This window comes from Trichosurus vulpecula, chromosome 7 (assembly GCF_011100635.1).
Source record: "Trichosurus vulpecula isolate mTriVul1 chromosome 7, mTriVul1.pri, whole genome shotgun sequence".
In the NCBI taxonomy this organism is placed as follows: Eukaryota; Metazoa; Chordata; class Mammalia; order Diprotodontia; family Phalangeridae; genus Trichosurus; species Trichosurus vulpecula.
In genome coordinates, this window is record NC_050579.1 from 53,339,829 (window position 1) to 53,362,666 (window position 22,838).

Here is a 22,838-nt window from a genome sequence, read left to right on the forward strand (position 1 = left end):
ACACTATTTAGTTGTATCTCTTTCCAACATTTAAAAAAATTGGTTTTACTCTCCGCTGCTACTCACTGTTGTACAAGACAATGCTGTTCATAATAACCTATAACCCTTCTTCATAAGATTTTACAAATGAGTTTATTTCCTAAAGGTATTGCCTTTGGTCAGCACCTTTTTCCATTTGGTAAAGAAAAATTCAAACACCTGCTGAATAAAGAACATTCTGAGTTCTTTTGTTCTTATTGTGGCAACTGATTTACAACAGTTACTTTTTAATAAAATTATTATAATCAGTGTTGATGTAATTTCTTTTGTTTATTTCCCATTTTTCATGTGACAAGAAAAAAAGGGTTAGGACAACCTCCTGAAATAAATAGAAAATTATAAGGGAGATGATTATAGGTTTAGAGTTGCGGGCAAGAATTTGAATTAATTCTTGATCTTGCTTTTTGGGGCATAACAAGGATAAGTTCAGAAAGGGCCATTGTGTGAAGGCCCAGGTGGTTTGAATCAGTCCAATTGTATACCTCAGGAGAAAAGATACACCAGTGTGGCAAAGAATTTCTCAACACAAAGATTTAATAAGGTAAACAGCAGCTAATAAGAGAGTAAGAGAACATAAATGAACAAGGGGAGAGAAGGGACAAAGAGGCTTAAAATTGCGGGGTCTGGATGGGAAGGTCCTGGGAAGTTCAGGAGAATTTAAACAGTCAAGTGACATGCTTAATAAATATTTGTTGACTTGACATAGGGTCCAACTGGGAGGTTTATGTGGACATTTTCGTTATGTATTTGATTTAATTCAACTAATACGTAAGTGCCTATTGTGTGCTTGATACTGGAAGACTGGGGTCAAATCTAGTCAAGGCATTCTGGTTTTTTCTGCATTTGTCCAGGGAGGTCTTTTATTAATCCAAATTAATCTAAATCTCCGACGGTCAGGGGCAGTGTGAATGGGGAAAGTGGCAGGGCCATCTTCTGATATCATGCTCTCCTTTTTTTCTAACAGTTTCTGGATGCTGGCAATAGAAGTAAAAACTCGAGGAGGTAAGGAATGCCTCTTTTACACCTTCATTTAATAATTTTAAAATCTGCCAAAGAATTGGAAGTGTGAAAAGCACCTGACCAGATGAATTCTAGAGTTGACTTCTGGTCCTGTTACGGTTTTTAAACACCAGATTAAATTTAAAAAAAAAGCGTTTAATAAGTACAAAACTATGATAAATCCCTTCCAATGTGTGCTATTTGGAAGCCTTAGAATCACTGTAATTTTGGTGAGCTCTCTAGCAAAGGAAGAAGGATACACGGTCTCTAACCTCAAGGAGTCCACCATTCAGGGTTTCTGACCTCCAAGAGTTAACCGTTTGGACCCAGAGATCCCACTGTACCTAAGGCAACATTAATTTCCCCAAAAGGGTATCTAATGAAATGTTTTCACCTTTCAAGTTTTTTGTTTTGCAGCCAGGTGGCACCAGAGTGCACAGAACACTGGGCCTGGAGTCAGAAACAACCTGAGTTCAAATACAGCCTCAGACACTAGTTGCGTGACCCTGGGTAACTCATTAACCTCTATTTGCCTTAGTGTCCTCATTTGTAAAAGGAGGATAACGATACCACCTACCTCCCAGGGTTGTTGTGAGGATAAAACGAGATATTTGTTAAGAGCAGTTAACACAGTGCCTGGAGTACAGTAAACACTATATGGATGTTAGTTATTCTTATCACCCTTGTTATTTCAACCATGAAGAAAGCACCAACTTCAGGAATGACGTCTAAATTGCTTTTTCATAGTGGCTACAGCTTTGTTCTAAATCAGATGCCTAGCACCTAACACGGTGTCTGGCACACAGAATAGTATCAGAGGATTGGAGAGGTCAGTAGGTCCAATCTATTCATTTTTAGATGAGGAAACAGCCCCAGAGAGATTAAGTGACTTTCCCAGGCTCACACGGCTAACATGTAAGGTGGCCTCTGAATGCGTCTTCTTGACTCCGGGTCCAACACCCTCTCCACTGCACCACAAATGCTTATTGATCGATAGATCTTGCCTAGGCCTTCTTGTAACCAATACTATACACTCAGAGTTGGCTGCTTCATATTAGGGGTACGATCCTACGGCCACAAAACAGAGATTTTCTCTGTGGGAAGCTAACAGGTCCTTATCATGATCCAATTAGCAAACCTGGCCTCACTAGTATGATGTTCTAGCCACCCAGATGGTAGCTTAATAGCCTGAAAGAATTAATAATGCACTGCTCAAAGTTCATCATTCACTCAGAGAACGGCTGACTCACCAGGAAGGATCTGGTCCATTATGTCCTACACAATTGCTAAAGAATACGCTGTCATAGAAATGAAGCGTGGCATATGGTAGACTCTTCCAGGCTAAGATCCACCATTATCAAAGTGCTAACAAAAATCCTGGCAAGAAAAATAAAAACAATGCACCTTTTTTTTCAGGAAGAAACATGACAATAAGACAGGCCAGTCCTCCAAGGCACAGAAAAACTGCTAAGGTCCGCTTGCGACCAAACCTAAAGGAATCAAAACAAACGAGACATTCCTATTAATTACCTCCTAAATCCATGGGTTCCTCCCTACCTGGCCTCTTCTTTGGTTTCCTCTGGTTTCACTGTAGGTGTACATATACACATACATATATCATCTATATACACACACATACATGTACACAGATGTCTGTGCCCTTCTTATTCAGTACAATGATAAATAAAGGTGACTGGCACTCAACCTAAAAAGAATAAAGTCAAGGGACATTTACTGGGTGACAGGTGCAAATGATGCCAAGACATTAATGAGCCAGCAGAAGATGTTGCTGGAACACACACTGTCTTAACTGCTATTGATTTTGGCAATAGGCATCACACTGCCAATATTGCCAATCACCACTTTCCCATGGGTGTGCCATTCAACTGGACAGGCACCAGGTTTTCAGAATGGACCCTCAAACATGTCGGGAAAGAACTATTACACGACTGGTCTACTCAACTGATCATGTGATCAGCCAATTCTGCCCAAAGTTTGAAAAACTTTGTAAGACAGTGGGCCAGTATAATAATGCTAAGCCAAATGTTCTTAACCTGGGATCTATGGACCCCACAGGGCATCCACAGATAGATTTCCAGAAGTCAGTGGACTTGGATGGGAAAAATATATATATACATGTTTATATATATGCACATATATACATATATATTTCACATATATACATAAGTTATCATTTTAAAAAATTACTTTGAAAGTATGATCTGAGAAGGCATCTATGGGTTGACTGCCAAAGGGTTCCATAAGACAAAAAAAGTTATGGACCTTTGCATTAATCAGAAGTACTCTAAGGATATAAGATAAATAATAAAGAAGCTAAAAACATGAAATGAACCCCATAAGCCATGGTCTTCTTGTCCCTCATATGGAGGAATACCTACCTACCTCATGGGGTTGTTGCTATGAGGTTCAAATGAGATAATGTATGTAAAGACTTTTGCAAAACTATAAGACCGAGTTATTGTTCTTGTCATAGTTATCATGTAAAACATTTCTCCTAGAAACAAGTTCTTCATATACAAGTGGAACGTTCCCAAGTTAGGGGTTCATCTGACTCAGAGAAGACTCCACACCCCTCTTCAGCTAGCTATGTTCCTTCAGTAAAGAATGAAAGCAATCTACATAATTTAGGGCTAAATATTATAACAATTTACTTATCTTTAATTTCAGCTTTCCCAAAAATACAGAATGCGTAAGAAAAAAAGATCTTGTGGGGTAAATGTGTCTGCGATAATGCTCACGCAGACATCTGTGGAGTAAACACGTCTATAATAACGCTCATGCTGACATGTTCTTTGTAAAAACCCTCAGTCAGAGCCTACTGACGCTTTACTTTCCCCACAATTGTAATGAGCCTAGTAATCTGCGTTCCAAGCCCATAGTAAATATGAGCCAGCAAAAAAAAAAAAGAGAAAAGAAAAATATAGAAGCAGGGGCCGTTTAAGGCACACACAATGGAAGCAAGCAAGACGTGACTTTGGACAGTAAGGAACGAGAGATAAGGACAACAGAGTACCCCACCCCAATATCAAGGCAGTCTGGGGTCATTTAGTACAGGGCTAAACAGGCGTATACATCTCAACAGTCCCTGAGGGCATCAGCCCAATACAGCTGCTGCTCCTAAAGCCATATTTGAGTCAGTCCCAAATAAGAAGGCAGGAAGTGTGTGCTATGTTTTAGTGGAGATGGGTTTGTAGTTTATAAAAATGATCAAAACAAAACAAGTTTTGCCTCTTAAAGGGCAAAGCTTCGGTCATTAAGAATATCCGCCTTCATTGGAAGAGCTCATTTTCTCAGAGATGCCAGATAAGTAAGGTGTCAGTGTGAGTTCTTAAAAGTATATTCACTGGGGAAATAAAAGCATATCACTACCAACCATCACCACTGGCACTAGTTTTATGGTGTATAGTGACTTCCAACCTCTATTAAAGGCCTAATGTGATGCCTCATTTTTGTGGGAAGGGGAGCATGGGAGGCTATGCCGGGGGGGGGTCCTCCCAAACTAGAAAGACTTCATGTACATGCCCAGGGATTGTCTGAAGATCTGTCATCCAAGGGCTACCACTGACAAAGTTGGGGCAGCTCACTAACAGGGAGTTAGTCACTGAATAATACTATTTTGAGGGAGTTTGGGGTGGGGGTAACAGCAACTCAATAAACCAGATAGTAATGCAGAGCGGGGTTGGTGGAGAAAGTATCCATATGGTTAAAATCATCCATGCACAAAAAATTGAAGAAGTGCCATCTAATGAAATGAGAGCAGGTTTTCCCTTTCTTTTTTAAATACATATTTACCAATATCTTTCATTTTTATATAGCCTAAATTTCCCCCTGCCCCCCTCCCCCTCCCAGAGAGCCATCCCTAATAACAGCTTCATATTTCCTATAATTCCATGGTCACTTCCATTCATATCTGCCTTCTGCCCTCTCTATTCATATTCAGTGTAACTCACTTACCAACTTTCTTGTCTTTACTTTTCTTGTTTGCCTATCCATTCACCCTGCCATGGATACTTTCACTTACCGAGCTGCCTAAACTTCTGAAAGTATTAAACTGTATAGTGTACATCCCTGAGTCAAATCTCAGGTGAAAGCACGGGACTTCAAGTCAGAAAATCTTCTTTTCCCATTGAGTTTCTCTGATCTCATTCCTTACATCTGTGAGATGAAGGGGCTGGATCAGGGTCTCTTTCAGCCTTAAATTCTATGATCCAAATGTGAGGCCTAGTACTTAGGAGGTAATAATAGTATTTCACATTGACAGATAGCTTCAAGGTTTACAAAGCAGTGCAAGTATTATTACTATCTCTATTTTACAGATAGGGCAAATGATGCTCAAAGGACCAAATGACTTACTTTTCCAGGCTTTTCATACTTCATTCCCTTCATATGCTTCATGGTCCAGCTACACAAGCTTACTTGCAGTTTCTCAAACACAACTCTCCATCTCTAGGTCTCCCTCATACCTGCAATGCTCTGTCCATTCACCATGACTTCTTGGCTTCCTTCAAGACTTGGCTTAAATCTCACCTCCTGCCAGAAGCCTTTCCCAGTCCCTGGTCACTACCCATACCTTCTCTTTTGGATCACTGGCACTCTGTTCTGGATATATCTTGTAAATACCTAGTTATTGACATGCTGTCTCCCTTATTAGAAGGTACATTCCTTGAGGGTGAGGGCTGTTTTTGGCCTTTCTTTGTATCCCCAACAGTTAACACAGATCCTGGTACAAAGTAAGCACTTTAATAAATGCTTATTAACTAGCTGACTTGCCTCAGGTCAAGTAATTAGTAAATTGTGGAAATGATTTCCCAGTCTTCTGACTCTAAGCCTAGTGATTCCAGGGAACAAATGCCTGTAGCATCAGATATGGACTGACTAAAGGTGACTGGGTGTACAACCTTAAAACCTGGCTCAAAACCCATTGATAAAGGCAACAGATAGCCCATTCTTAGGGGGTGCCTTCCAGGACCATCTAATAAAATGGACCGTCCCAACCTGTATCTTATCTATGCTTGGTACCTTCTAGGCAAATATTCTATATATAGTAGGTGCTTAATGAACATTTGTTAAATTGAATTAAATTTCAGGATTCAACGGCCAGGGGATTTAAGAGCCCCGTGGAAGCTCATGCCTCGCTGGGTAATGATCCAACGTAACTCTACTCTTCTCAGTAACTCAAATGAGGATTTTGTTGGTTTGCGGAGACTGTGGGAAGCAAGTATAGGAGGTAGGCTAAGTGGTTTGTGGGGCTGTTTTACTGTGCTGGGTATCTGGCCAACTGCCATTCCTCAGCTCATTAAAGAACACAGCCCTGCCTAAAAACAGACATCTGGCAGCGAGAGAATGAACAAATAATCCCACACCCACGGCCAGCCCTGCTGAGACCCCATTCTAATTCCTCTGTGTTTTCTGTATCTGGCTTGGCACTTTGGGGGACCAATTTTTGTCTCTTCTCCTTGGGGTCTTTGCATCATGACTCCCTCCTCCACTACTACCTCAGTTTTTGGCAAAACACTAGGGTTCAGAGGCCAACCAGGCCCCTGTGTTCTGCCTGGCTGTTGCTGCTACTGCTCAAGCTTGGCTGAGTACCTAGCCGTGAAGTGGTTTCTGGCCTGAAAGAACCATGGTCACACAGTATGCTTGCTAGTTCAGAATCCATTCCATGGAAATGGCAAGGTGCAGTGGGAAAGAACACTGGCCCCTGAGTCAGAAGACTGCAAAAAACCTGAAGTCTCAGCTCCACCAGTTACTAGCTCAGGCCCTTAGACAAGGCAGCTGATGTTTCTGAACCTCAGTTTCTTCATATGTAAAATGGAGATTAGAAGATCATCTATCTCAAACTAGAAGGGGCCTCAGAAACCATCTAGTCTAAGCTTTTTATTTTACACAAAAGAAATCAGATGATACTTGCACTGTCTCCCTTACGTGGTGGGTAAAAGATGGAATGATCAAGGAAACAAGAGTTAGCTCTTCTGAGCATATTGATTTACTAGGCAATGCATGCCAATTGCTAGGATTCTTGTGAGGAAAGTGCTTTGAAAGCCATAAAACACCAGATGGATGCCAATAATAATTAATAATAATAATATATTTATTATATAATATGCTTCTCAAGTGTTCTGACTATCATTAATTAGCCAGAACACTTGGGAAATAAAGTATTCTACTTAATTTGGTTTTTTTCTGATTAACTGAGAAGTGCAAGTCATATCTCTCTATAAAATTTACATTTTGGGGCTGCTCCTGATAGAGTTCAATGGCAGAAGATATGAATCCCTTTATGACCTTCTTGGGTAGAGAGATAGAGGAAGTGGGAAGGGGAAAAGAAGAATGATGTGTAGCCAAATTTGGGGCCTTAAATGATTAGACTTGAGTTTGAGTATAGGCTCTGCAACTTACTGACTTTGTAACCACAAGCAAATTCACTTGATCTCCGTTCATCTCCTAAGGAAAGTGAAATAATAATATATACACAATCATAGCATTGTGGTGAGAAAGCCCTTTGTAACCCCAAAGTGTTACCTAAGCATGAGTTATTATTAAAGGTGTTGTAGAAATCAGATGGCATTGTGATCAGCCTATATGATATCCATGGGGCAAGGGCGGTGGCAACAATCTTTTTGAGATGAAAAAATGTACCTTTTCTCCTTTGCAGAGGAGGTGGACCATGGAGGTGGAACACTGCATATACTGACACAGCTGATGTTTTGATTAGATATGGTTAATTGGTCCCCTACTTTCTTATTCTTTTTTTATAAGGGATAGTTCAAAGGGTAAGGAAGAGGGGAGAGATAGATTTAGAAAAGAAAATGATAGGAAACAGTCACAATTAAATGAAAAATCTAGTCCTCTCAAATACTTTTTTGGAGTTAGGAAAGGTCTCTGATAACCTTGTGTAAGATGATCTTTCTGTGAAAATTTTCAAATATTGTTAGTTAGGAATGGTAGCTATTACCATTGGTAATGGTAGCTATATCTATTGAGATGGAATACCAGGCCCATCTAACAGAACTCTTCAATCTACTGCACCATACTTACTCAAAAGCCTTCAGATAATGACTTTCATTTTTGGACTGGATATATGCAACTAAAACCTTCAAACATGTCAACAAAGAAAAAAATCCCATTAAGAAATGAATTCAGACTTTCCCATAAAAGAGACTTGAGATTATTTTGTCACCAAGGACAAATTGGCAAATACTGTGTAAATGTGATGACTACGACACACATACAAATACACAACAAGGCGGACCTATCTCATATTCTTTTATACTCACCATTTGTGGTTAATCAAATAGATGCAGACAGGATATGAGGGAATCTCGACCAGCCCCGACAAGGCCAGGTTGGCATAAATATTTCCACCCAGATCTCCTGCACTGAGGGTTAGGCCATAATAAACCAAACTGCACACAAACCTGTAAAGGAGAAGAAATGAAGCGGTGAGGAAAGAAGGGACAACTGGGAAAAACATGTAGGTAGGCATTTCATGATGTCACATCAGACTATTGACCCAATATATTCACACCTCAATTATGAACTTGACCGTGGACATAAGCTCTCCTCTCCATACAATAGCCTTGGAGTCTAAGGTTATTGTATGGGGAGGAAAATTTAGGCTTAGACGCTGGGGTAGGCTTGGGCTTAGAATATAAATAAACACTGTGGGAAATCATGTTTGTTTAGAATACAGTGTTGAAGCAAATTAGAGATGGAGAAAATGTATGCTTTTGAATAAAGGTGAATTGGACATCACCTGCTGGATGTTGCAGAGGGAGGAAGATTGGGGCTCAATACAAGGCAGAAGAAACAAGAACAGGCTGTCTCAGGAAGTAGTATACGCCTCCTTCTTGGAGGTTCTCAAGCTGAGGTTGGATGACTGACCATTAAAAAAGTAAATGCTAAGGGGGGGAAGGGGCATCTCCAGTCGGCCTGATCTATATCTGGCCACTGGACCCACATGGCTCCGGAGGAGAAAGTGAGGCTGATTACTTTGCACAGCCCTTCCTCACTTATATCCAATTCACTTGCAAGTCATGGCAACACCTTCCTGATGCCATGACCCTCTTCAAGAACTAAAGACAAACAACAACAGCAACAGCCATAGAGGGAATCCTTGTTTTGAAGAAGCTTTGCACTAACAGGTTATTTAGATCTTTTCCTGCTCTCAAACTGTGAGATGTCTTCAATAGGCAATCAGGGAGAAAAGTCTTGTAGACACCATCAGTGTGATATATCATTGACAGTGAAACCCTTAATGTTTCCAGTGTTCTCAACATGGAAACATGTTCATTTGTTTCTACCTTTTGTGCAATTCCATCCTTTGGCTCAATTCTGCTTCCTATGTGCCACAGACTATTAAATGTGGAAACCATGAATTGTAAGGATACATCCACGTGGAAATATTAGTTTCATCCCCAGGAAACATACAGGTCTAGTGAGTTGGGTCAAGATTATATAGATTAATTTCAAAGTGGCATGGGACCCAAGTTGGAAGTTCAATGGATACAGTCAGAGAAAATGTTAGAAATAGATATGGCAGAGAAGATGAGGTAACAAAACCTCAAGGTACCATGGGGCAAGTTTTCTTGAAGATGGTTGGGAGCCATAAATCTACATATATAAAATCAGTTTAATTCTCACCAAGCTCTAGATATGACTGGGGATCTTTATGTAACCTTTAGCAGTATTTTCTCAGGCTACCATAAACCCATAAAAAGCCACCCTATCTGGCACCTGTTAGATTTGTGATAATGGGAAAGTCACTTAACCTCCGGGTCACAGTTTCTTATCTGTAAAATGAGGTGGTGAGTTTAGATGGCCTCTGAAGTGTCTTCTAGGTTTAAAGGTATGATCTCATCAGATTTTGAATGAGCAGATATTAAAAATTCAGGTTTAATTTTACATCCCACTGTCACATTTAAATGACACCTAGCCATTTAAGAATACCTCAATAAGCTAAAATTCAAATAGGATTTTCAATCATTTTAAAAAAAAGTATACATGGAATAATAACTTTCCTACTATTATAAAAGTAAAAGAAGACCTTTGGGAGATAAAATCTTATTTAAATCTATATTATTTATAATTGTTAGGGGTATAGCTATATTATATACATATAATATATAAATCTATATTATATACATTCATACTTATATGCATATTATATCTATATATAAAACTCTTATTTAAATCACTATTATTTTAAAAATTTCCACCTCAGAGAAAAAATTTTAGGTCAGGGCTCATAGTGTGGTGCAGGTTAAAGAATACTGGAGTCAGAGGACTCTATTTTGAATCTCACCTCTGACATTTATTACATGTATGACTTCGGGCAATTAATTCCCTTAACTCCCCTGGGCCTTACTTTCCTCATCTGTAAAATGAGGTGACTAGATTGCTTCTGACATCCGTTCCAGTTTTCAATCCATGAGTTATGTATGATTCGATGACTCTTATATGCCATATTCAAGGTGTTCTTGCTGAAATAGCATTGGATTTAGGGTTATTACCTTGCTTTGAATTCTGGCTCTCCTGCTTAATATTTGTTTGACATGGGATCTTTCTGGAGCTCAGTTTCTCATCCGAAAAATTAGGGGATGGACTATCAGGCGGTGGGGAACCTGTGATCCTAAGGCCTCAAGTGAGGCCCTTTGACCGAGTTGAAGTTTTCAAGAATAAATCCTTTTATTAAAAGGATTTGTTCTGTGAAGTTTGGGTTTGGTCAAAGGGCTGCACTTGAGGACCTAGAGGGGCATGTGTGGCCTCGAGGCCACAGGCTCCTCAGCCCTGGTTCCTTCTAGTTCTAAAGCTGACTCTGAAAAGGTGCTTGTCTCTTCCTTCCCTCCTGTCCCCAGTGTCTATGACACAGGGATTCTTTGGACAACAAAGGATGTTGTAAAAAGAGAGGAAAAGGAGGCAGATGTCACCTTTACTCTGGGGTAGAGCCCTGGATTTGGGGATTTGTTTCTTTTACTTGCTATATTTGAATAGCTATTTAATCTAATAATAGTGCTTTGTTAAAGATCTATTGTAATGTGCAAATCAATGTCTAGTGATCTTGACATATATTATCCACTCTTCTATCTAGGATTACTCATAAGATGATGTCCACATAAAATCACCATCCTCATTCCAACATCCAACATGGAGGCCTCATGGAGCCATCCATGGTAGCCACATCTGAGCCACAGTCAGTCCAGTCTAATAATCCAAGTGAGACAGTTAGCGATGGAATGTTTGTGTACTGTACCAGGTCAGGTTTACTGCAGCTCAATAGAATAAAGGGAAGGGAATAAAGGGAAATTGTATTTAACTGTGTGCCCTGAGCTACCACTGCATTACATGAGCTGCCACTTCCCACTAATCTGAACATAACCTGGTACAAGCTGGAACCTTCCCAAGCTACTTTCAGAAATATCAAGGTCCCCACCAGGGACAATGAGGCTCATGCTCTAAGGGACAGCCAAGAAAATTAGGGTCTGAGGGTTCTAATTTTTGCTTAAACCTCTAATTTGCCTTGGGCATGTGCTTCAAACTCTTGGGATCCTAGTTTGTAAAGTACATAAAATTTAACCCATCATATGTGGGAAGGAGAAGATGGGTAAAAATTTTTATGAAGTACTAGGCAATTTTGAGCTCCTCTAAAATTCCTTGAAACTATAAACTTTAGGGGCAGTGAGGTGGTACAGTGGATAGAGCACCAGCCCTGGAGTCAAATCGGGCTTCAGACATTTACTAGCTGTGTGACCGTGGGCAAGTCACTTAGCCCTGATTGCCTCAAAAAACCCCAAAACAACGAGAGAGAGAGAGAGAGAGAGAGAGAGAGAGAGAGAGAGAGAGAGAGAGAGAGAGAGAGAGAGAGAGAGAGAGAAATAGGTTTTTTTCCTACTTAAGTCTTATTTAAAACCCTCCGATAATGGTATTCATTCCTCTTCACTTAAAATTGTTAAGAAGATTCACACAGAAATACCTTATTAGGAAAGATTTGTCTTTCCTACTATTGTTTACCCAGTCAAAGTGAGAAAGCCTCTGCATCTAACATCAGTTGTGGAGAGAAGGTGATGCCTAAAGCAGAGGACAGAGCAACAGAAACTAAGGGACAAGGCTTGTTTCTCCTGCAAACATTCCCATGATGATGAATGAGGTAAACATTTTCAGAAATGATGCAGATGGGACAGCTGTTCAACAGACTTCTAGCAACTGGAGTTGTTGGGCATCAACAGCTTTTTAAAGGCAACCCCAAATGTGTAAATACCAGATGAACATCATGATCAGAGTGTGCCCCAAGAGGATCCTGTAGCGGAAGAGGTCCAGGAAACTGCCAGTCTCTTTGGAGATCCCCTCTGCTGGGGGCATCAGTGAAAAAGTGCACTTGAGTTTCCGGTTCCTCTTGGCAATGAGGTAGAGAGCATCTTCTGCTTCCTGGAGTCGGCCCTGGGAATATAACCATCGGGGGGATTCAGGAATGAATCTGGAAGAGATTTGAGAGATACATGTATGTAATGTAAAGACATGTATATATAATAATACAATACAAAATAATATAATTAAATATATCTGTACAGAACTTTTAAAATTTAATGTAATTGAAATAATCCATTTTTATACCTAACTCCGCTCTCTCTCTCTTGTTTACTCATAAATTGTTTGCCTATCCATAAATCTGATAAGTATTATGTTCCATGTTCTAATTTTCTTGTAATATCTCTCTTTATAACCAGGTCATGTATTCATTTCGACTTTATCTTGATAAATGGTGTAAGATACTGGTCTTTGCTCAGTTTCTGCCATACTGCTTTCCTGTTTTCCCAACATTTTTTTTTTTTACCAAATAATTAATTCTCATCTCAAAATCTTGTCTTTATACTTGTCAAATACAAGGTTATTATGTTTATTGGCTGCTATTAATGTGTCTACTTTATTCCATTGATCTAACTTTCTATTTCTTAGCCAGAACCACATAGTTTTGATAATTATTACCTCATAATATAGTTTAAGATTGGGTACTGCTAAACCCCCTTCCTTTACATTTTTTTCATTATCTCCTTTGATATTCTTGATTTTTTGTCCTTCCAAATGAATTCTGTTATTATTTTTTCTAATGTAGTAAAATAATATTTTGGTAATTTAATTAGGATGGTATTGAATATATAAATTAGTTTGGGTAAAATTATCATTTTTATTATATAGGTCCTGCCTACCCATGAACAATTAATATTTCCCCAGTTATTTAAATCTGATTTTATTTGTATAAAAGTTTTTAAAAATAATTTTGTCTAGTTCCTGGGTAAAATTAAAATAAATCTTTAAAAAATCTAATATTGTATTTATATATATGTATGTATATATTTATATATATGTGTGTGTATATATGTGTATATATGTGTATATATAGATATATATAATATGTAAGCACATATATAAACAAACAAACTGGAACTAGATTACCAATCAAATAAGATATATAAATTAGGGATTACTATAGATTATTAGGTGGGCCTCTGCCATGCTTTAATCCCAGGCCATCTTCTTTCCAGCTGCCTTCGTCTCCCCCTCCCCGCTCCTGCTATTTTCCAGTTCTGGAACCATAATCAAATCAACACTAACAATGCTACTGGAAAGTAGCACTTGCTAACCATCCCTGTAAGTTTTCAAAGGAAAACTCCTTTGCCTGGCTACTGCTCCCCCCATTTGTGCTGTCTCCCTCATCAGAATATAAGCTCCCTGAAAGCAGGGACTATTTTTGTACCCCATAGCTTGGCCAAGCGCATGGCATGTAGCAAACCTATATTAAATGCTTTTTTTGTTCATTTATTCAGCAAGCACCAACTATTTTCCAAGTAGCATGCTAGATGGCAGGGATATAAAGACAATAATGCTGGTGATGGAATGGTGGTTGTAGTGTTGGCTGAGCCTCACACTTATTTGCTGTGTGACCTTGTTAACTTCTCTGGGTCTCAGCTTTGTCAACCATAAAAATGACGGAGCCAGACTGGACCTGTAAGGTCTTTCCTAGCTCTAAGTCTATGCTGCTTTGAAGCTGTCCTTCCCTTCAAACAGCTTAGATTTCAATAGGCTATCCTATCAGATTAGCTAATACTCACAAAGCCACCAGGGAGTTCAGCCTTTCATTGCTTCTGGCCTGGACTACTACAATACCCTCCTTAGTGATCTCCCTGCCTGCCTGAAGTCTCTCTGTGTTCTACTTTCCACAAAATCACCAAAGTGATTTCCTAAAATGCAGTGACTCCTCCATTCAATCAACTACTGTGGCTCCCTGTTATTTCTAAGAACAACTAGCAGCTTCTTTATTTGGTATTTAGAGATCTTCAAACCTGGCTCCTTCCTGCCTCAGTCTGCATTCCTCTTCTCCAATACAGTAGAACTAAAACGGCTTTCCAGCTGTTCCTCATATTTCCACTTCATCTCCCAGTTCTGTAACCTTTACACTGGCCATTCCCCATGCCTGGAATACGCTTCCTCTTTAACTCCATCAATGACATCCCTGATTTCCTTCAAGTTTCAGCTAGAGCACCACTTTCGGCAAGAAGCCTTTCCCAGTTCTCTAGATACTAGTGCCTCTCCGCTAAGGTGACCTTGTGTCTACCTGGTATACAATTTTTACATACATACATACATATACATATATATGTTTGTGAGTATATATGTATATACATATGTTATTTCCCCCATTAGAACGTAAACTCTCTGAAGGCAGGGACAGTTTTGCTTTTGTTGCTGTATCTCTGGCATGAAACACAGTGTCTGGCACTGAACAAATGCTTGTTGATTGACCATCCCTCAGAGCTTACAGCTCTGTGTCTCCAGACAAATCACTTCACCTATCTGGTCTTTAGTTTTCTAACTGGTAAAAATAAAGGGCTTAGAATCTATGACCTCAAAAGTCCCTTTTAGTTACAAATCTATTATATTTTGATTCTATGTCAGAGCTAAATATAAGATATAGCAGCTTCTAAAAATCAGAGTCTTTTCTACAGACAAGTATTATGCAGTGGATGAGCATAAGTCATGTGAATTTATAAAGAGAAATTAGGACTATGTTTCTAAAATGGAAAGAAAAAAGTTTTTTTAAATTAAAAAATCAATTTTATGATGATTTTAAAATAAATCTAAAGGTTTTAATGTTTGAAATATGAATTATGGGTTAAGATTGGAAACGTCAAAAATACCCTACTCATCCTGTAGTTCTTATTTAAATTGCTCCATGAGTACTGTTTATTATAATTGCTACTCAAGGCAAACCCCTCTCTTTCAAATAGGCATGCCAAAAAGACCCCTATGACTAAACTGACTTGTTTGTAGATGGAGCTCCCCGGATGTGCAAAACACGTGAAAGGTTATTCAGGACCAACCAAAATAGCCAGTCCTCCATGAAGTAAAGTTACCTGCATTTCCCACAAAGTAATAAGTAAAATAACGAAATAATGAAGCATGGAGAACATTTATGAGGGAATCTGAGTGAGAATAGCGCTCTGTTGAGATGGCAGAAAGCATTTTCACTTGTGCAAGAACATTTTTCACCGGCTTCTCTGATTTCAGGGGCAACAGTTCTAATGGCCTGGAGGAAATAAATGATTGTTTTTTTATATTGGCGTAGGAACTGTCTCTAAATAATTACCATATGTTAAAAGTGTGACCTAGGGGCAAGTCATCAAACCTCTCTGGGCCTTATTTCCTCATCTGTAAAATGGGCAGTTTGGACTAGATTTCCCCTAAGGTCACTCTGAGCCATGACTAAGTAATTTTGTTATTATAAAAAGAAATTACAGGATTCTAGAAAACCAACCACTTGGGAAGCAAAGCCCTGATCAGAGTAGTGAGTCATCTAAGAGAGTTTTTGGGGAGAAGAGTGGGGAGGATTGGTAGCTGAACCCAGAAAGACATTGACATTTATCGAACTACCCAGAGAAGCCATCTTGATGTTATAATGGAGCTACAAAGGGTACTGGGACAAGAAGCAGAGAATGACCATGGAGAAAGGAGGTTAAATACAGGGAAAATGGCAGCAGATTTTCTTGAGGTATGCAGGCTCTAGGGCAGGGGAAACTAAGCCCATATACTGCTTGATATTGCTGATGCTGCATAGTGTGGTAGAAAGGACCCTGAATTTGGAGTGTGATGACCTAGGCCTAAATGACAGACTTTCTCCATCTCCCCAACCTCACTAAAATACTTGGCCTCACTAAGTCTCAGCTTCATCGCTGCCTACACTTGGGCATTCTGTGAGACAAGGCAAATACTTGGACTATCTATCTTGTGGAATTGTTGTGGAGAATCAAATGAGCCAATGTATATAAACTACTTTATAACCTTAAAGCTCAGTAGAAATGTCAACTACTGTTAAGTTGGGACGAGACGAAGGAGCCAAACTGGCAGAATTAGCCTATCAACTGTGTGATAAATCTGCTGAAGGCAAATTGAGCAAGATCTGGGACTGGGTCAAGGACAAGTGGTAAAATTGGAAGAATTCCATGAAAATATTCCATCTAAACCCCCAGAAAAGTAAGGATCAGTGAGAGAAGTCCTAAAATCTAGGGTCATAGAACTGGAGTTGGAAGACATGTCACAGACTAAGTCCAACCTTGTCATTTTTACAGCTGATTAAATTGAGGCTTGGGGCTAAGTGACTGGCCTTTGTTGAGCTGGGCAGTAAGCATCACAGGTGAGTCCTGAACCCAGGCCTCTTAATCCAGAGCTAAGGCTCTTTCCACTATACCAAGCCTGAAGGCCAGATAATACAGGATGAAGATAAAACTTCCAAGGGGATTTGGAGTCATGAGGTGCAAAGGGACTGGTTGCATGTAAGGTCCTCATAGGATAATCTAACACCCAAGGAAAGGATTTTAGAGGCTCCATAGAAAAGTAGATGAGTTCCAGAAGACCTGAGAAATCTAGCAGCTTTGCCCAAATTGATTTAAACACTGAGAAAGAGCCTAGATTAACATCCAACCCCAGCTGACTCAGAGGAAAAGACAGGACCTCATCAATGGACTGGAGGTTGGGGTGGAGGACATGAGCAGAAAATAAGATACACCTAGATCTAGCTTGCACTTCGTGCAAGAGAGGTGGGTTGGCTTTTAAGACTTTCGTACCTTTATCACTTTTCCTCCATAGTTAGGATAGGTTTAAAAAAGAAGAACAAAGCCGCACCTCCTTAGTAAACTTTAGTGAAAGCAGGATAGAGGAAAGGTGGGGAATAATTTGTAATAATAATGACGATGATGATGATAACTAACATTTATATAGTTCTTACTATGAGCCAGTCAAGATCAATCAAATCAAAAAGATCAACAAAAGGAAGCTTCTATTTATTATTCCTAGTAATTGAAAGGGAGAAGAGAAGGAAACAAGCATTTATTAAGCACCTACTGTGTGCCAGGCACTGTGCTAAATGCAAATATTGACTCATTTGATGCTCACAACAAACCTGGGAGGTTGGTGCTGTTATCATTCCTCATTTTATAACTGAGGAAACTGAGGCAGAGGTACTTGTATCCTTAGCCCTTAGTAGAGTGCCTTACATATGGTAGCTACTTAGAAAACGTTTGATGATTTAAAATTAATCACACAATCCTCAATGTTTTTCCACATTCAGGCAAAGCTCAACTCTCCTATATGGGCTGGTTTCAAATCCACCCCAGCCATAGGACCCTTATTACCACCATCTGGACTACTGCAATAGTTCCTAACTGGCCTAGCTACTTCTACCCTCTCCCTCCTCCAATCCATCCTTTATACCCATTTCTAGGATAACCCTTCTGCTTAGATCTACTCATGCTAGTCTGCAGAAAAATCTTCAGGGCTCTTCAGTGCCCATGTATTGAAATGAAAATTCCTTATCCTGGCTTTAAAGGCTTTTGTAATCTGGGGCTTTTCTACCTTTCCAGTCCACTCTCATATTGTCCAGAGCCATATATAATATATTCGAGCCAAACAAAACTATTATTTGTCTCTGAACACACTCTGAACTTGTAGTGTTTATTATGCCAGAAATGACCTTCCTGTTCCCACCTTTACCTTTAAAGTCCAGTTCAAATCAGCCTCCTCTTTGAGTTCTTAAAGGATTCCTTCCTGTTGGTAATGACCTTTTACCTTGCATCTTATAGAACTTCATTTCAGAAATGCTCAAATGCATTTATTATTCAGTACCACAATGTCACGTGTACTTCCACTAAAGCCTTGTTATGTCTCATCCTGGCCTGGAGGTGACCTTGGGGTCTCAAAGGCTGTACCAGTGGAGCATAAGCTTCATTAGGTCCTTCCAAGCAAGGCAAGGCTCCAAGTGTGGACCAAGAGATCAAATGTATGTCTCTTCAAGGTCTGGCCTAGCTACATTTGGAGAGATTCATTTCCAGGTCAAGTGTGATGAAAAACAACTCCCTAAGATTATCTTCTAAGGTGAGAGGACTGGTGATCTGTACTGTTACCTTCCATTTACTCTGTCTTTATCTGTATGGACCAATTTGTGTATATTTTATATCTTCCCATTTGGATGAGCGATCCTTAAAGGGAAATAATACTTAATAATAAATACTTAATAAATGTTTGTCGATTGAGGGGTGAAAGGAATACACAAGCCCATGAAATTGCAGGTTCTAGAAGTAGAGGGCATTACAGTTATCTGTGTATATGTCTTTGCCCTCTATGGATATATGTGGTCTTTGTCAGTGCATATCTAGGTTTATGTGGTCCTTTCCTGCTCCACTAAGGCACAGTTTGTTTCTTTGTTAGACTTCATCTTGGGCAGTACCTAGGACAGTGCTCTGCACTAAACAAAGGTTTAATAAGTATTTGTTGAATGGACTATAGCATGTGCCTGTGTGTATGTGTGTGTACATATACACAGATGTACAAGTAACATATATACACAGATACACGTGCATGCATTATATACAGATATACATGTATACATATGCACTTACATATATGCATACATATATACATATATGGGGTGTGACTAGAACTTAATTGGATACTTTTTAAAGTAAATAAGCAGAACATAAACAAATGCATATTTTCCCTTTCCAAGTACATGTCAGTAGCTGTCATGGTGACATATCTCATAATCCCTGCTACAGGGAGGTTGAGGCTGGTGGATTTCTTGAGCTCTGAAGTTCTGAGCTGCATCAGGCTAAGAAGCCAACGAGGTGTCTGCACTAAGTCTAGACCCATAAAGATACCAGGAGTAAAGAGTCGCCAGGCTACCCAAGGAAGAGCAAACAGGCCCAGGCCATAGTCAGAGCAGGTCAGTGTTCTCATGTTGGTCCACAGTGGGAATGGGTCCATTTGGGTCTGCTGGATCCCAGGCTGGGCAAGAAGGGGAAACCCAGTTTCAAAATTAAAATAACAACAATAATAAAGTGAGTCCAATTGCAGTGACTTGGGGAGGAGACACACTCATTCTAAACATGCTGCCCCTGGTCATAATACTTTTCTAGAGCTCATACTTTGGAATTGCTTTCATATTTTGTTTATGACACAGTCTTAGTCATTTACTCAGCCTTCATTTTGGACCCCCAAATAGTACCATATATCTTATTCACCAGCACAGATTCTGAATAACTTTTGGCTATTTAGGAAAAAAAAGAATGTAGTCTGAGCCAACAGTCACTCAGAGCTTCAGTCTTCTGGATAAGGTTGGGGGTGAGCTGAGCTCCACCACAGGTCTGACCAGGTCATCCCTCTGGTCAATAAATTTCAGTAGTTCCCTGTTGCTTTGAGGATCAAATAGAAAAGCCTCTCTTGGCATGCAATGCCCTGCATAACCTGGTCCCTCCTAACTTGCAACTCTTCCTTTACTTTATTTGGACCCCAGAGACTCTATCATTTCTGGAACAAGATACTCCATTTCCCATATGCAGGCATTTTTACTGATTGTCCCCCATGCGTGGAATTCTCCCACTTTTCACCTCAATCTCCATGCTTGCCTTTAAGTTTCAGATAAAGTCCTACCTTCTGCAAGAAGCCTCTCTTTGTTGTCCAGTTGTTTCAGTCACACCTGACTCTTCTTGACCCCATTTGGGGTTTTCTTAGCAAAGATACTGGAGTGGTTTGCCATTCCATTTCCAGCTCATTTTACAGATGAGAAAACTGAGGCAAAACAGGGTTTAGTTACTTGCCCAGAGTCACACAGCTAGGAAGTGTCTGAGGCCAGATTTGAACTCATGAGAATGAGTCTTCCTGACTTCAGGCCAGGCCCTCCATGTACTATGTCACCACCTAGCTGCTCCAGAAGCCTTTCTAGATTCCCCTTAATGTTAGTGACTTTTCTCTGAAGATTATCTTCAATTTGTCCCATATATAGTGTATTTGTACACAGTTGTTTGCATATTATCTCTCCTACTAGACTGTGAGTTCCTTGAGACCAGAGACTAATGTTTTTTTTGTCTTTCTCTGTATCCCCAGAGCTTGGCACAATGCCTGACACAAAGTAGAAGATATAAATTCTTACTCATTTGACTTACCTAGATTTTAGGAAAGCAGTTAGCAACGTATCTTATATAATTCTTGTTCAAAAGATGGAGAGATATGGATTATGGTGGATTTAGAATCGATTGAATGACTAGAACCAAAGACTAGCTATACAATGATTTTATGTCAACTCACAAGCCCTCCAGTCGAGTGTTCCACAGATCTGTGCTTGTTTTATGACACTTAATATTTTTATCAGTGTCATGGATGATGACATAGATGGGCTGCTTCTCAATTTGCAGATGACACAAAGTTGTGAGGGGCAGTTAACATAATGGATATCAGAACTGAAATTCAAAAAGATTTCGACAGGTTAGAATATTGGACCAACTGGACCAGGAAGTGACAAAGATGGAGAATCCAGACTGGAGGAGATCTCCAAGACCATCTAATCTAACTCTGTGCCACATCTCAGTAAAGTCAATAATAATCTGGAGAATAGCCAGCAGATGGTAACAAAATGGTAAAGGGTAAATTTCCTTTTTTGTGATGTTTTGTGCTCATCGTGTCCTGTTCCTTCTGACTGCCTTCTGGAAGAAATTATTCATAATCTCAAAGCATGAAGCTTCTGTATAGTCTCCAAGGCTCTGACCTTTTTCATTTCTCAAACCTGAGCCATATTTTCCAATATATTTTTCACTTTCCTCTTCTGTGCTGACAATTGCATGGATGTCTTAGAATATCAAAGTATATGATGACTTGGTTTAGGACCAGGGGTTCTTAACCTTTTTTATATCACAGACCCCTTTGGCAATCTGGGGAAGCTTATGTACCCCTTCTCAGAGTACTTTCAAAAATGTATAACATAACATACATGGGGTTATGAGGGAAACCGATTTTGAGAAATATTTTTTTAAAAGTTCATGACCCCAAGTTAAGAATCCCTAGTACAAAGAATGTCATCTTGTTCTTCATAGAGTTTCTCTAATTTTTCATCCTTTGCAAGAGATCAGGAGCGGTAAGTATCTTCAAGAAGAATCAAATTAGTGTGGAATAGTGGAAAAGGCACCCGACCCAGAATCAAGAAGAACTGGGTTTGAATTTTACTTGTGACAACCACTAGCTATGTGATCATCATGAAGTTATTTAAATTCTCTGAGCCTTAGTTTCTATACTTGTAAAATGGGAATGGTAATAATTATTAGAGTACCTCCCTCACAGGTTGTGAGGACCAAATGAAATATTGGGCTTAAAGTGCTATACAAACATTAGCTAATATTTTTACTTCTGCTCCTCCTGAACACTGCAAGTTGAGATATCCAAGTATTTCATGAAATTATGTTTCATATTGCATTGGTGGGTGGGTGATAAAATGCAAATCCATCAGTTCCTTTGTCTACCTTTCCAAAAAGCATCTAAGAGCCATCATTCCATGTACCTGCAACTTCCTTTGTCTTCTGATGATGTGATATTGATATGAATAAGATTCAGTTCCTCAAAAAAGTGTCCATCTTTTGGTCAATGGACAAAGATTTCAGATAGATTGGTTATAGTTAATGTAATGATTATGTAAATTATGTGTGATTCTTACCACTTCTACAACTTGGAAGCACAGGGCCAGGGCCATTTTTGTTTCATGGACTGCAATGGCCAAAGAATTCAACATTTAGTGGCCAACCTAACAGAGATGAGCCCTTCTGTGCTAGGCTGGCCCTTGGAGATACTATGGTCAAGACAATAAAATATAGTTTCCTTAGGCTAAGAACTCTTAAAAAGACCAAAGGTGATCACAATTGGGTTAAGACAAAACTACACAAAAAACTTGCAAATTTCATTATAGTTAAGTTCTTTTATTTGTATTTTCTTTTTTAAAAACATTACAAATAAAAATAAATATTATATCAAGAAATTTATTGAGGCTATTAAAAAACACAACCTATTACATAGTATAGAAAGGCTGTTATGGTCCAGTCTATAGAGAGCGAGCCTCAGAACCAGAAAGACCTAACATCAATCCCTGCGTCTGACACACAGTGGCAGTGTAATCTGGGGCAAGTCACTTTATCTCTTATGTTCTATCTAGGCAGTTCTCTGATCCTAGACATTGCAGAGAAGGTATTGACCCACATTGGCAGAAAGAGTTTCATCATCTGGGATTTCTTACATCATTGAAATAACCAGCCTGGTCCCTATCTATCTATCCCCTGTCCCTAGAAGTAACATGCAAAAATTATATTGAAGTTAATCTCATATTTCCTTAACTCATCCTCTGTGCTCTAAATCTTTAAAAGTAATGAATTAAAGGAAATCCTTTATTATAAGATCACATGATCACAGATTTAGAA

The 22,838-nt window shown here is 39.3% G+C and overlaps 1 protein-coding gene across 1 annotated transcript in view; it reads right to left on the minus strand.

Moving 5' to 3' along the window:
- The window catches only part of SLC22A15 (solute carrier family 22 member 15), a 78,756-nt gene that overhangs the window by 14,808 nt on the left and 41,110 nt on the right, over positions 1-22,838 (minus strand). The window contains exons 6-8 of the mRNA XM_036768910.1: positions 12,317-12,532; positions 8,337-8,477; positions 2,443-2,528 (exon numbers count right to left, since the gene is read on the minus strand). Of these exons, the coding sequence (XP_036624805.1) occupies positions 2,443-2,528; positions 8,337-8,477; positions 12,317-12,532 (443 nt within the window). The remainder of the gene's footprint in view (positions 1-2,442; positions 2,529-8,336; positions 8,478-12,316; positions 12,533-22,838) is intronic.